Source organism: Myxocyprinus asiaticus, chromosome 36, assembly GCF_019703515.2.
Source record: "Myxocyprinus asiaticus isolate MX2 ecotype Aquarium Trade chromosome 36, UBuf_Myxa_2, whole genome shotgun sequence".
NCBI classification, from domain to species: Eukaryota; Metazoa; Chordata; class Actinopteri; order Cypriniformes; family Catostomidae; genus Myxocyprinus; species Myxocyprinus asiaticus.
Window position 1 is genome coordinate 36,475,351 of NC_059379.1, and position 15,599 is coordinate 36,490,949.

At 35.5% G+C, this 15,599-nt stretch overlaps 1 protein-coding gene and 1 non-coding gene across 9 annotated transcripts in view; one reads left to right on the forward strand and one right to left on the reverse strand.

Moving 5' to 3' along the window:
- Positions 1-1,398: 1,398 nt before the first annotated feature.
- trnal-uag (transfer RNA leucine (anticodon UAG)) lies at positions 1,399-1,480 on the reverse strand. Its single transcript has one exon. It is a non-coding gene; the product is annotated as a tRNA-Leu (tRNA).
- An 819-nt stretch (positions 1,481-2,299) lies between these two features.
- The window catches only part of eef2k (eukaryotic elongation factor 2 kinase), a 38,116-nt gene continuing 24,816 nt past the window's right edge, over positions 2,300-15,599 (forward strand). For 2 of the 8 annotated variants that reach the window (XM_051674188.1, XM_051674189.1), the window contains exons 1-3: positions 2,304-2,791; positions 3,331-3,612; positions 10,498-10,598. In XM_051674188.1, coding sequence (XP_051530148.1) covers positions 3,358-3,612; positions 10,498-10,598 — 356 coding nt within the window. In that variant the 5' untranslated portion in view covers positions 2,304-2,791; positions 3,331-3,357. Of the gene's footprint in view, positions 2,792-3,317; positions 3,613-7,176; positions 7,243-10,497; positions 10,599-15,599 lie in introns of those variants that run through there. The other 6 variants (XM_051674182.1, XM_051674181.1, XM_051674186.1 and 3 more) reach the window with 6 other exon arrangements.

Consider the following 15,599-nt stretch of genomic DNA (forward strand, 5'->3'; position numbering starts at 1 on the left):
CAAGAATTCACTTATTTTCCTGGCTGTTTCTGAAAAGGAGCATATGCATGCATGCAGCAACAGAGGTTGTTGGAAAAAACAGTGAAAGGATCTCAAATACAGTTTATTTATTTGCAAGCACATACACACGAGCCCACAGTTGCTATTTTTAAGAAGTTATTGTGTAACTTTAGTGAGCTTATTAATTTTAAGGCTTGGGCTTGCTATATTAATATTGTTCTAATTTTCATGCACATATGATGCCCTGTTAATCACTCCAGTAGTAAAACTGGAAGAGGTACAATAGTTATTTTAAATATAGCTGCAAGCAGCGATGACGGGCCCAAGCACTACTGGTCCATTTTCACCCAGTGGCTTTCGGAAAACAATGCAAGGTGGACACATGCATTTGACATTTGACATTACTCTAAACAAGGGGTTTTCAAAGTCAAAGACAGTGGGCCTCCCTAGTGACACAATGCATCTGAATAGATTGTCAGACAATTGTTAGACTTTATTTAATAATTTTTATCATTTATTGTTTAACAAGAATTATGACATTGAATATAAACTTAAATGTAAAAATATTACACTTAAAATTAGATATTTAATTTCTCTTTCTGAAATATTAATTACTGATAGCCTACAATATGCTAAAGTGGATCATTTTGTTATACTAGTCCTCATACATTTTATGGGTTTTAACAAAAAATTGATCAAACACCTGAGATACTGCTCTTAAAAGATCCATTTGAAAATATTACTTACAGATTAAAAACATAAACAAAGTGCAAACTCATTTTCAAAACACCGCTGTACTGCTAATAACTTGTTAAAATATTCTGTATATTAAGGTAACATGTTATTTAAAATAAATATTATGGTCGCAACACATGACTTAATTTTCATCATTGCATGATATTTTTAAGGGCAAGAACCGATTAACAGTACAAACAGATGAAACTAATGTAATGTCAAGTTTTAATTAACATTGTTCAGTACAAAATTGTTCAAATGTTTGAACTATTTAAAAAAATATTAAATACATTTATGTTTTAAAATAACCCTTTAAAAATTGTAATCCGTCACGGACCCAAAGCCTAAGCAAATTATTGACACAGCGTCAGACGTTCAGAATAGGCTAAATGGTGGCAGTCTTCAAATTTAAGAAGGTTAGGAATAATTAGGTTCAAGTGAACAGAGGAGATTTATCCTTAAGAAAAGTAACATGTTTAATATTAAATGACAAATTGTAAGGTGCTAAAGTGCCCATGAATTGCACTGTTTTCCATGCATGTCATTCAACACCAATAGTATTCACCTCTTATTTTCTAATAGCTATGGTTTTCCAGTGGGTTATATGTAAATTTCCTTTAATAAACAAGTGAACCTTGACGGTAATATGAAAAAATATGTATTTGGCAGCGGTGGGATTCGAACCCACGCCATCGAAATGACTGGAGCCTAAATCCAGCGCCTTAGACCACTCGGCCACGCTACCCGTAAGTATAAGTAAAGTATCAAATATATTACTGTACAATTTTATAACTTTAATAAAAAAACGTTATTTTGTTGACAAATACTATATGTTAATGAAGGTCTAACCAGCTTTCAAAAATCTTACTCGCCATGTTTTAATACATTGATTGAAGAAGGAAAATTGTGGGTTATGAATAGGATTGGCTTGCTTGAAAAACGTAAGTAACTGACGATTATTTACCCTTTAAGATGCAATTTCATACAAACAAATACATGAAATTTGAGCGTGAAACACCGCGGAGTGTCTTAATAGATGATGCTGACAGTGGCAATATCTCAAAACCAAAAATACAAAATGATCCTCTTTGGTTCGAATGTCACATGAGTGGGAAGGGCAAATCTGTTCTCTTCGACATTAGCTACGTGCAGCTAGTCCTCACCAGTGTGGCGAGCTGTACTACTGTCAAGAATTTACGATCCTACTATGGCGAAGGGCATGCTTATGAATATTAATTAAGTAATGACACGTTCAACAAGTATGGCAATTTGATTGGCTGAAAGGCAGACTCTTTGTGTGTACTTGAAGGCACTGCTTATTAATATTAATTACGTAACTTGCCGTTCGTCCAGTATGCATACTTTATTGGCTGAAAGACGGTCTTAGGCTTGGCTCATGAATATAAATAAAATTACGTGCCTGAAGGCGCAGTACGAGCTAATGAATATTCATGAACTGTGCTTTTGCCATAGTAGAATCCGTTAAATGCCCTCAGTGGTCGATTAACAACATGAGAGACCCATAAATGGCTGTGATGGCCTACGGCACATGGCTCTCTTTGAATCATAATTTAATGGTATTTTCCTTTAAGCAGATATATTAGTAGGTTAAATAAATATTGTTTAGATCTTGAGATCGTATCCGGAAATATTTCGCTGAATGAAAGTAAATACTCTCTGATGAAATAAACCTATGGCAACATTAATGCTTTTTTGGAAAGCCCACTAGAGGGCAAAATGTACGGATTTGTCGTTGTGTACACTCAAGTTTTGTGCTATGCGAGGTTTGTGCTAACAACAACACGAGGGAACATTTTCTGCTCGCACTGCTGGACAGTTGACACGTAGTGCATACTTCTGTAGAGGCACTGTAAACCTGTCACTGTCTAGGAGTTGAAAAACAACCGCAGCTGAAACTTCCGCTTAAATGCACAATTCAGTGTTTATTTCCTTTTAAGAAGGGGTGTGAAGACCGATGATTCGAGATAAGTGAGAATATCTGTATCCTGTTTGCGGTATGCCTTCGACATATCAGCTTTATTCATTCTAACGTAAGGTATGTGGCATGCACTTTGCTTTCCTTTACCTGCTATGTTCTAGTTGAGGTTTTTATAAGCTTCGATTGCACTATTTATATTCATCCAACATATCCTACCTCTTCTGCCATACATTCCCTTGCATCTGTATATAACAGATTTGTATATTGTACATACGTATACATATATTGTCTTATTATGTATTTCTGTATATACTTATATTTTCTATTCACTTTTTATTTGTATTCTATTTGTTTATTTGTTTATTATTTATTATTATTATATCATCTCTGTCTTCTTTTTGTATTGTTTGTGCACTGGAAGCTTCTGTCACCAAGACAAATTCCTCGTATACATTTGACATTATGACTAGTTCTAAATAATCGCGATTAACCGCATGATCATAAATCGGTTTCTCTCAAATAGTGAAACCGATTTAGTGAATACCGTTCACACTGATCGTTCGTTTTCCACGTTTTCTTACGATGCACATTATAATGCATGTAGTAGGATTTTTTGACTCTTACGCTAGACTTAATGTGCCAGTGCTTGTGTGTAGGTTTTGTGCACAACACAGTTGGACATTATGGCTGAGGAAGAGCTCATGTTCAGTATGGAGGAGGTGGGCAGTTTGAAGGATGGCCCAAGGAACGGATGTGGGCACAGCAGAGTGTCCTTTGAAGATGTCAATGCAAGTGATAATGAGGAAGATGATTTCTTCATTTGTCCCATCACCGACTACCCCATAAGCCCAACTAAAGGCAGCTTTGACAACCTAAGGAATCTTACTCACAACAAGCAGCTTTCCAATTCATTGCCAAAAAACTCCTTCACTTACAAGGTGAGCATTTGCCCAGTTATTTTGCAGTTGTTACTCAGTACTTAGACAATAATGGACGAGTGGCTGAGCTAAATAATGAAAATCCCTCCAAACCACCAGCAAAGATATACAGAGCACCTATTAACCTAACCCTTTCCCTAACTGTGTCCTGATCTTTTAGAGTTGGCCCAACCCCCTTCTGGAGTTACTCCGCCCCTTGTGGAGTTACCCTGCCCTCTTTTGAGGATTGCGCCCCCATTTGGAGATCTATACTATAGTTACTATATAGTTATACATACTTGGCCTGACCAGTGGAAACCGGTGGCCTGCTAAGACGAGCAAATCACCTTAGGCTAGTTTAAGATAGTTATTATTAAGCAGGGATAGTCTTCTTGACTAAAGGGTGAATAAAATTCACAGTAAAGTGACTAATGTTAACAATACTGCATGCCTTATTCAGAGTAGCGCCATATTTAACTATTGATGGGGATTAAAACGAGGCTGTGAGATATAGACAAACAGGACTCTATTTTCTACATGCAACGACCATGCGCTATGTCTTATTAAATACCGTACTGAAGGCCCTGAATCCGTTCAGTTCGGCGCGGATACATGTATCGTTGCCTCCCTAATACTTACATTCTCTATAATTTAATGGAGCATACATCCAAATTCTAATGATAATCACATTTTCCATACATATAAAAGGAGCGTGTCACTGTCATAGAAATATGATATTTATCAAGGACAATGCACAAAAGAACATAAATTTATATTCTTTTAATTAATTGTAAACAGCCTATTTACACTACCAATTTTTGATGAATGTGCTGTCTTGTTTATATCGCTGGTGCTTGAGGGAATGGACTATATAATAGCAGACACGGCAATAACCGGAGAAGAACCTCAGAATAAAATTGCACTTGACCCAGCCTATTAGCCTGTTGCGTGCACGATTTCACCAAACCCATTTGCGCCTAGACTTAGCACATGCTTGCACTGACTTTGAGCTTATGCCTTATGGCAAAGCGCTGCATTTAGCGCTGGCACTCTTAAAATAGAGCCCCTGTCTCTTAAATGGTTTCTGCTGTTGTTTAAATTGCTGTTGATCATTCATCAGACTGCACATGAAAAAAAAAATCTTTCCCAAAAATGTAACTAGACAACTCTGAATAAGGTCTATTGCTATAATAAAACTTTGTTGTTTGTTACTACAGCATTGAAATATTAAGGTGTGCACACGAGTGCAAGTTAGAGGTCTTTACAGGTCCACTCGGATCTGAAAACCCAAGGTCTGACCTGAGATCCACGTCGGTTCAGGTTCAAACTTTGAGGAGTGCCTCGGACACGGATCAGGAGTGATATTAGTAGCTTTGGTAATTTAAAATAAATGTGCTTTTACCGAATGGACCCGAGAAGACCCGAATTCTTTTAAAATATGCCAACTTTCCATTATTTGTTCTGGGAGTTTAACAATTTTTTTATTATTTAAAACAAATGCATATTAAATAATTCTATGACAACGTTATTATCTCACCTTTTCTCTGTTCTCTGTCAATCCGCGCTTCTTTGTGTAAATGACCAAACCCTACTGGATACTATCGCGTGCAGGCTGTGCAGACATGGCTGCCTTTTACATTCGGGTCCAGTCGGGTTTGAAAAAAATTGCCGTCGGGTCGGACTCGGATCTAATTTTATCGGGTCTGTCTCGGGTCGGAGTTTTCTTTTTAAAAAATTAATTTATGCATGTCGGATTGGGGTAAGAAGTGATTTGGGTTGATTTAGGTCGGGTACAGATCTTAGGACCTGAGAGGACCTCTAGTGCATGTTAAGCATGTTCAGACTAACCGCGCACTGCCCAAGCACTTGCATTTACATACACATACTTGCGTAAAATATGTTCCTGGCCTAATTTTCCTTATAATTTTTTTTAGCAAGAAAACTCAATAAGTTCAATTCTTCTGCTTGAAGACATAATCCCTCACGTGACAACAAAAGCTTTGTTTAGAATAGCAAACTACCATACTACTCTTACAAATACTATTTCTGTAGTACTCAATATGTTTATTGAGCTCAGTATGTGAATTTTGTGAATGGAATACACAGACGTCCTTCTACATTTGCCAAAATGTGCAGAGTGCAACAGAGAGCCCTCAACTTGACCTTCCATTTTTAAAAGGGGTTGAATACACCTGTAATAATATCATCCATCCACAATATATCTAATGTTTTTCTTAACTCATAATTTAATCGGACGGCCTAATGTTAATGCATTTTTACACAATATTAGATTAAAATGTATTGTCAAAATCATGACTGAATGGCACACTGACGAAAGCCACAACATAGTGAGGTCCGGTTACAACAATGAAGTGTACTACTGTTTTAAATGTTTATTGTTGCATATTGCAGACTGCTACACATACTGATTTAAAATAGTAAGCCTAACCCTAGCACTCCATTCCAAACATAGAATGAGTTTGACCTCTGTGGGTGTTGCACAGCGAGTCGAACAGGTGTATCACCTCAAATCTATAACTATATTCTGTATTTTAGCACAACGCTTACTGACCAATCAGCATCCAGGAGTGCAACTGTCCATTTTATGATGGTACTTTATAAATAATCCAAGAAGGTCCCTATGTTGTTTGTGTCTACTTAAATAATTAATAATAATAATTCATTTGTAAAATAAACCACAAACAGCTTTTTCATAACCACAATAACAAAACTACGGTATTTAGTTTTGTTACAGCATCCAGAAGTAGCAGTAAACAAATGTGCAGTATGCAAAAACTCCATCTCTGTGACACACACTCACTTCCTTATAAGGAGTGTCTGGGCAGCAGCTGTGTTTGGTACTAAATATATTTTGGCTAATAGGAAGTGATGTCGCATTTTCTTAATGAATATTCTGGGTTCAATACAAGTTAAGCTCAATCGACAGCATTTGTGGCATAATATTGATAATAACAAAAATTAATTTTGACATGTCCCTCCTTTTCTTTAAAAAAGTAAAAATCAAGGTGACAGTGAGGCACTTACAATAGAAGTGAATGGGGCCAATTTTTGAACCTTTTTCAAAAGTTTAGCCACAAGACATAAACATTACGCATGTTAACATGATTTTAGTGTGATAAAATCACTTACTAACCTTTTCTGTGTTAATGTTTATCCAGTTTTACAACTTCGTTGCCATGACGTAATGTCAACAAACCCTAAAACCCTAAAATGACTGTAAAAATTATGATTAAAACAACTTCACAGCTCAAATAATACATGAGTATTAACAGAAGAATTAATGTAAGTGCTTTTATAAAATTATAAGTTTCACATTTCTGCTTTTAAACCCTCCAAAAATTGGCCCCATTCACTTCCATTGTAAGTGCCTCACTGTAACCTCAAATACATTTTTGTGGTAATCAGTAGTATGCCACAAATGCTATCGAATGAGTTTAACTTGTATTGAACCCAGAATGTTCCTTTAAGCTTATGTATTGTTAAAGTTACTTTGCATAAGTCTGGTTGCATTTACTCTGGTAATTTTGTATTTTAAAAGTGGTTTTGTCTATTCCTTCAATGTAGAACAAAAATGAAACCGAGCAGGACGTACACTCTTACAGGTTCGGCTCTTTAACTGAGAGAGGTCGGGTATGTTCAATTTAAGTTTCAATTTCAAGCCCTCACATTTATAATTTCTTTCCCAATTTTCAGTAAACCATCTTACCATATTGCTTCTAGTCTGAAATGCATGTTCTTCCCAAATTTCTCCTATCATCTTCTTTTCCTTTCACTTTGCTTAAGAGAGAAAGAGATGGAAAAAAAGAGAATAGAGCAGGGATGATGCAGCAATAACCAATATGATGCCCAATATTAAAAATCTGGTAACACTTTACAATAAGATTCTGTTTTTTAGCATTATCAATGGGTAAGTTGGAGAAAGAATCACCATTGGCTGGTGAATTTGTGTTTTTATTCACCAGACATTTGACGACATTTAAGCATAATGCAACTGAAATTCATAAGGCTGGAAGCTAATAATGAGAATAGAATTCCACATATAACAATATCTTTTATAATTGTATTATTCAAATAATAACTTAATTGCTATTGAGCCTATTTGTCAGATTCTATACAACATTTGTTGAAGTTAAAATTTTTTGTAATGTATGATTGTCCCTTTAAATATTTATATTTTGTCACATGTTTGTTTATATGCACTTGTATGGTTTACATTGAGTTTACATTGAAAGCCTTTGTATAACAAGCGCTATATCTCTTTAAGGGAACCGGCAACTCCGCGAGCAAATGTTTACAGTTGAATGAGCGCAGAGTACATTAACAAGAGAGAAGTTGCACTGTGGTTTTTCCTTCATCCGTGCAATGTATGATTAGCATTCATGTTTATTTTTTACTTTTTGATCACTGACTGTAAATAAGAGAAAGGATTTTAAAAGAGAATTAAAATTCATGAGTGCGTGGATCTCGTCTTTGGACAACATATACACGGAATGAGCCAAAAGGAAATGTTTACTTGCATAATGTGTTTTGACTTACGTGTACAAATATTTATTGTAAAAGTTCCCAAATTCAAATTTACAAGCTCTCCAGTTTTGCAACACTTTTACCTTCTAACAGATGCAACAGTGCAACAGGCGCGTTACACTGGTCTGACTGTAGCCATGCTGTAAAATGGAGAATGTTGTGAAAACGGTCCTTGGAAAAGTTTAAGCAAAATCAGAGTTGATGTTGTTAAATGAAATGTAAATGGAATTATGGCATATCATGGCTCAACTAAAGGAATGGTGACACCATGACCACAACACCTCAGGACCCACTGCAGCTAAATAAGGTCAATTTTCTTCAGAGTGCGTGCTCACACGACACAACACGCTGTAAAAGATGAGGCTGAAAGCTTCATAATCGCCAGCTTCTTATTCAGTAAAAGAATCGCAGTGCTTAAGTTGTTCACCACTATACCACTACACACTGGCGAGTGAAATCGGGACATTTACTAGCCAGTGGCGAGTAATAGACAAATTTTAGTCACATAGCCAAAATATTTGGTTGCATATGCGAGTGATATACTCCCAATGTAGAGGTCTGATTATGCATAAGGTGTCATGAACTAACAATTAACAATATTTTTTTAAAGTACCGGTATTTATTCATCTTGTTTGGGGTTAAATAACAATTGAGAATGCAATTGTTAATTGTTAATTTGTATTAGTGCCTAATTCATTAACTTAGGTACAACATTTCATTTTAAAAACGTGCATGTTGAAATTAACATTAACCAAATTGTATTAATGCTCTACAAGTACGTATAACTAATTTTAACTTATGAAGTTAACCAGTGTTAAAATGTTAACAGCTTACTGCAATCCTAACCTTGCAATCATGTGATTTGAAATGAGTGTGTATTTCCAGATTAACAATTAAAATCACAAGGTAAAACATCAAATGATGTGTTACTGTAGTGCTTTCAATATAGCGTGGTGAATAGAAATTATAAATCACTCTTTTTTTTTTCTTTTTTTTTGTAGTAATTTTCTTCCTGTCCCTACCTTTTTGGAATTAGGGTTGTAATACAACCTTATTGCAAAGTGTTACCATAAATCTGTACGGTTTTTCAGTTTTCATTTTTTTAAACTGTGTTTCCCCTAAAGTGCTGATCTGGAATGATGTGGCAGGGTGGCCAAAGGCAGATACAGTATATCAAAATACAATTTAATGACAGCAGAGATATACACAAAATTGCTGTAATTAATTATTAATTAAAATATTAAATTGCTGAACATTGTTTTACTTCATGTTTACTATGGTATTTTACAAAAATCACTAAAAAAAATTTAAACAAACTTTTAAAAAAGTTGACAAATCTGTCAGTAAATTTTATAATTTACACACAATAAATCGGTCTGTCACTACTTTTTAGTATTCATGAAACCTGCCATAGAAAAACATTTCCTATTTAAATAGGAAAAATAATCCCTGAAATTATCTGCTTTAAATCAGCCTAATCAGGCAGGTGCTGATCATCTTAAAAATGCAAATATTGGCAGATACTCATGTGGTCACCAATATATCATGCATCCTTAAATTTCTTTATATGTGTTTACATTTTATTTTTTGATTACCTAACAGTTTAACAATGTTATTATAATTAATATACTGTACAGTAAGTCATGGATTTGTTCACAGTATGTTTCAAGAAGTATCAAGAGATTTCTATGGCTACTCAATGTCTCATGTTGCCATACTTCCATACTTGTAGCTGATATATGCACACACTGTCTCACTGTGACCTTTCTAAAGGAGATAATCAGTTAAATATACTTCACTATAAATCTAGGTGTACTGGATATTTTGGGATGTTGTATCATGTCTATTAAGCCACGGGGCAAGTATACATTACTAATGATACTTGCATCCATACTTGATGAGACCACTACAGCAGTGTAGACTAGTTCTCACAATTCCACTGCAAGGCATTTTCCAAATAGTTCAGTTGTTATTCAGAATTTACAGTGTAGTGAAGTTGTGATGTGATGATGTAGCCAAGCCACCCCTGCTGATGCAATTGATTGGTATGATTCAAATAAAAGACATTATAAAACATTTACTGAAGAACACATTGCCATGTTACCTGTAATTTTGGTCCACTGAACAGTTTCAGCATTGATTAAAACCTTTCTCTCAACTTTAAGCTCTGCTTGACCTTTATTGTAGCTTACCTCTTTTCCACCTGTGCTTGTACCTCACTTCTTTCTCCCAATCATTGTTTTGTGCATGCATTTTACGCACAGTCATAATACATGCAGTGGATCACAGACTTAAAGTTTTGGAGGTGAGAGTTTGTCTTGGGAAGTGGGAAAGTTATGGAAGTTTTCCTTTCTTGCATAGGAGGCTTGGAAACATGCTATTGAGAAAGCCAAAGCCATGCCGGATCCCTGGGCTGAGTTCCATCTGGAAGAAATGGAGACCGAACAGTGCACTCGATACAGGTGCGTGATTTTCAGTTCATTTAAGTAGGTTTGACTAAATGTATCTTCACAGGGAAGAAATTGAAAGCTGCTTGAGCATGTTTGCTCTTGAGTCGCTTAATTATTAGTAAAATATTTTGGCATATGACAAAAAAACAAAAAGTCATCAAAACGTGTGTCATTTTGAAAGCGTGGAAGCAGGATTGTACAATGCATATACTGTACAGGCAATTGTGACCAACTCTTAAAAAGTGCTTTTTAATTTGCTAACAAATTAGGAGTGTTCTGTTTTCCTAACATATAAAATATGATTATTTACTGTACAGTGCCAGTGTCAGAAATTAACTTTTATATTAAGGGGCTATATTTGCTAGGGGTCGATCGATAGTGGATTTGCCAATACCGGTAACTAAGGTGGTGGGAAAAGCCGAAAACCGATTAATCAGCCGATAGTTTTGCTAAGACGGGCACAGACAAAGAGTCCTAAATGTATAAAAATCCCAGATGCAGTTTATTGTTCAACCAAAAACCCCAAAACAACCTGAAAAAATTTATATTTGGTGCATAACGTGGGAATACAGACCGAGGACTATTAATTTGAAATGACATAATTATGAAGAAAAAAAAAACTATCGGCAACAATCGCCATAGATTTTTGCAGATAACGATAATTCCAAAAAGCAACTATTGGCACCGATTAATCAGTAAAATCGATATATCAGCCTACCTCTAATATTTGCCCCAACTGGATTGATTTTCAGGGGCATTTTTAACCTTTATGGGGCCATATTTGTTCAACCTATTTCATTCATTTATGTCAGATACTTCAGTTTAACTGATTCATTATATTCATTATTCATTAGTACAAATTATACAAATGATTAATACAAATTGAGAATTTATTAACTCATACTCTTTGAATTAAATCAACACCAGTTCATATTTTATGTCATTATACTTATAACTAGTACTATAATAGAATATTAGGAACTACACTGGTGGCCAAAAGTTTGGAATAATGTAAATATTGTGATCTTATGGAAAGAAATTGGTACTTTTATTCACCAAAGTAGCATTCAGCTGATCACAAAGTATAGTCTGGACATTAATAATGTGAAAAATTACTATTACAATTTGAAAAAAAAAATTTCAGAACTTCTTAAACTACTTCAAAGAGTTCTCATCAAAAAATCCTCCATGTGCAGCAATGACAGCTTTGCAGATCCTTGGCATTCTAGCTGTCAGTTTGTCCAGATACTCAGGTGACATTTCACCCCACACTTCCTGTAGAACTTGCCATAGATGTGACTGTCTTGTCGGGCACTTCTCACACAACTTACAGTCTAGCTCATCCCACAAAAGCTCAATGGGGTTAAGATCCATAACACTCTTTTCCAATTATCTGTTGTCCAATGTTTCTGTTTCTTTGCTCACTCTAACATTTTCTTTTTGTTTTTCTGTTTCAAAAGTGGCTTTTTCTTTGCAATTCTTCCCATAAGGCCTGCACCCCTGAGTCTTCTCTTTACTGTTGTACGTGAAACTGGTGTTGAGCGGGTAGAATTCAATGAAGCTGTCAGCTAAGGACATGTGAGGTGTCTGTTTCTCAAACTAGAGACTCTGATGTACTTATCCTCTTGTTTAGTTGTACATCTGGCCTTCCACATCTCTTTCTGTTCTTGTTAGAGCCAGTTGTCCTTTGTCTTTGAAGACTGTAGTGTACACCTTTTTATGATATCTTTAGTTTTTTGGCAATTTCAAGCATTGTATAGCCTTCATTCCTCAAAACAATGATTGACTGATGAGTTTCTAGAGAAAGCTGTTTCTTTTTTGCCATTGTTGACCTAATATTGACCTTAAGACATGCCAGTCTATTGCATACTGTGGCAACTCAAAAACAAACACAAAGACAGTGTTAAGCTTCATTTAACGAACAAAATAGCTTTCACCTGTTTTTGATATAATGGAAAGTGATTTTCTAGTACCAAATTAGCAATTTAGCATAAGGTGTTGGAGTGATGGCTGCTAGAAATGGGGCCTGATTAGATTTGATCAAAAATGATTTTTTAATTTTTTTTCGGGGGGCCTGGGTAGCTCAGCAAGTAAAGACTCTGACTACCACACCTGGAGTCACAAGTTCGAATCCAGGGCGTGCTGAGTGACTCCAGTCAGGCTTCCTAAGCAACCAGTTGACCCGGTTGCTAGGGTGGGTAGAGTCACATTGGGTTAACCACATCATGGTCGCTATAATGTGGTTCTCGCTTTCGGTGGGGCACGTGGTAAATTGTGCATGGATGCCACTGAGAATAGCATGAGCCTCCACACGCGCTAGGTCTCTGCGGTAACGCATGCAACAAGCCACGTGATAAGATGCACAGAGTCAACTGAGATTTGTCCTCCGCCACCCGGATTGAGGCGAATCACTACGCCACCACAAGGACTTAGAGCACATTGGGAATTGGGCATGCCAAATTGGGGAGAAAAATTACATGGTGCTGTTTTTTTACATCAATAATGTCCTGACTATACTTTGCGATCAGTTGAATGCCACTTTGGTGAATTAAAGCACCAATTTCCTACCGAAACAACAAAATCTGTACATTATTCCAAACTTTTGGCCGCCAGTGTATATCAGATGTAAAAAATAAAATAAATACCCATTTCGAATTTTTGTTGGCACTTTTGTCCCAAGCATTCCTAAATTTCTAACCATGCCATACTGTCAAAGATATGGTTAAAACATATTACAGCTCGGAAAGGTCTCAAATATAATACAAGAATATTGCTTCACTCACTAAACAAGTATCGAGTTTTTAATTTGTAAACAGATGTGGCTTTTGTCGCATTTTTCTTGGAAAACTTACAAAGAAACAAACAAAATAAACAGAATACAAAAAAAGCAGATGCTCCTGATTAAAACGAGCTCAAATGCAACATGATATGATGTATAGACAGAAAAATTATATTATCTTGGAGATAATATCAGATATCTTTTCTATCATCCTGGGAAAGGGTCTCTGGTTACAAAGCAGACCAGTCACAGCTGTTGTTGTCTGTGTAGAATGCAGAAGAATTTTCTACATGATCTATATAATTTTTATTTTATTTAGTACAATGGCAAATAAAAGCGAGGTATTTAATTTTGGAAACAAGATGTTATCTTTATTGTATCACACTTACTATTTCTACCACACAGTATAAATGGGTCTTTATAAATGAAAATGTATAGCTGCCTCACAAGGGGATCATCATATTTTGTGGTCTTTGGTACTAAGAAGTTTAAAAACCACTGATTTAGAATACATTAATTAATGATTGTACTGTAAGATCCAAAGATACCGATAGTACATTGATTACAACAGTGCCCCTTGCGTCACGGTCACACTACACTTTGCACTCCATTTACCTCAATCCAAATGCATCCGAATGCAGGAGACTGGAAAAGCAAACTAGAGAGAAGAAATTTTGCATTCTGCTGCATACCATAGTTTAAGTTTGGTGAACTCTCACCTGCGAATTCAGATGACGAGAATACATGTGACCAGTAGAAGATCGATATGTGATACAACCTGATCTTTTGGCTCAATACAAAGTATACATATTTCGAAGTTGCATGTTTTTGTTTTTGCAGGAAAGTAAGTAGACAGTATATTTTAACAATTTAAATACAATACTATTGTATTATTGAATTATAATGAATTAAAACCAGAAGCCCTCAAGCGTGACATCATATCCTGTGTGTTGTGTTGTCCGAAGTAATTTTGTATGTTCAGAGTGTGACTGCGGCCTTTACACCATAGACTCTAGTTTAAATCTCAGATTTAAAATAGTTGTTACTGGATGTGTTTCTCTGTTAAATAAGAGAGACTGTATGATATCAGATAGACAGACACTGAGGATCCACTCACATGTTAAGAATCTAATTTTAAACAGCTGTAAATTCACACCTCTGAAATGTCACTTGACTTCCAGCCAATAACTGTGTATTAATCTACAGTGTGTAATGGTTGGTCTGCATAGCACGTATGTGGCAACACTTCTAAACACACCAGGGCGTGATCTGAGACTAAAATATTTCCAATTGAGCAGTCAGCAACAGATGAAATGAGGGACTTAGGTATAAAAAAATATATACATTACCGGTCAAATGTTTTGAAACACTTACTCATTATTTATTATAATTGTTTTTCTTCACATTTTAAAAGAATAGTGAAGTCATCAAAACTATGGAATAACATAAATGGAACTATGGGAATTATGTTGTGACTAAACAAAATCCAAACTGTTATATTTTAGCATCTTCAAAGTGGCCACACTTGCCTAGAATTTGCAGAAATGTACTCTTGACATTTTCTCAACCAACTTCTTGAGGTATCACCCTGGGATGCTTTTTAAACAGTATTGAAGGAGTTCCCATCTATGTTGGTCACTTATTGGCTGCTTTTCTTTTTTATTTGGTCCAAGTCATCAATTTCAAAAAACATTTTATTTTTAATTACATTTTAGTTTTATAATGAAATAAATTAATATGGTGGCACAATTATATTTTTGTCTACAAACCTAATTTCAAACATTTAAGCATACACCTTCAGATCAAAAGATTTTTAAGATCATGAGAAACATTCTAGTCAAGTGTTTCAAAACTTTTGACTGGTAGTGTATATTCTAGAGTAAATCTTATGGACTGATGAAAAAAATGTATAGTCCCTTCCAGATGGGTTCAGAAGTTTCCAAATATCTGTAAGACCAAAATTTGTACACATTCTGTGAAGTGTCAGTGTTGCTCTAGGGGGCTTGCACACTTTTGCTTCACTATGATCAAGGACTGAGTCCATCAAAAATTAAAGTCTCCTCCCAGTATTATATCATGAGGGGCGCCAGCGGCTTGCAACATCCCATCAAGATCTATAAAAAATCCCTGATCATCAACGTTAGGTGCATAAATATTAGCCAAAATAAGACTTTGTCCCTGTATTTCAGCTAAAACAATAATGACTCTTCCTAATTTATCTTTACTCTGGTTGA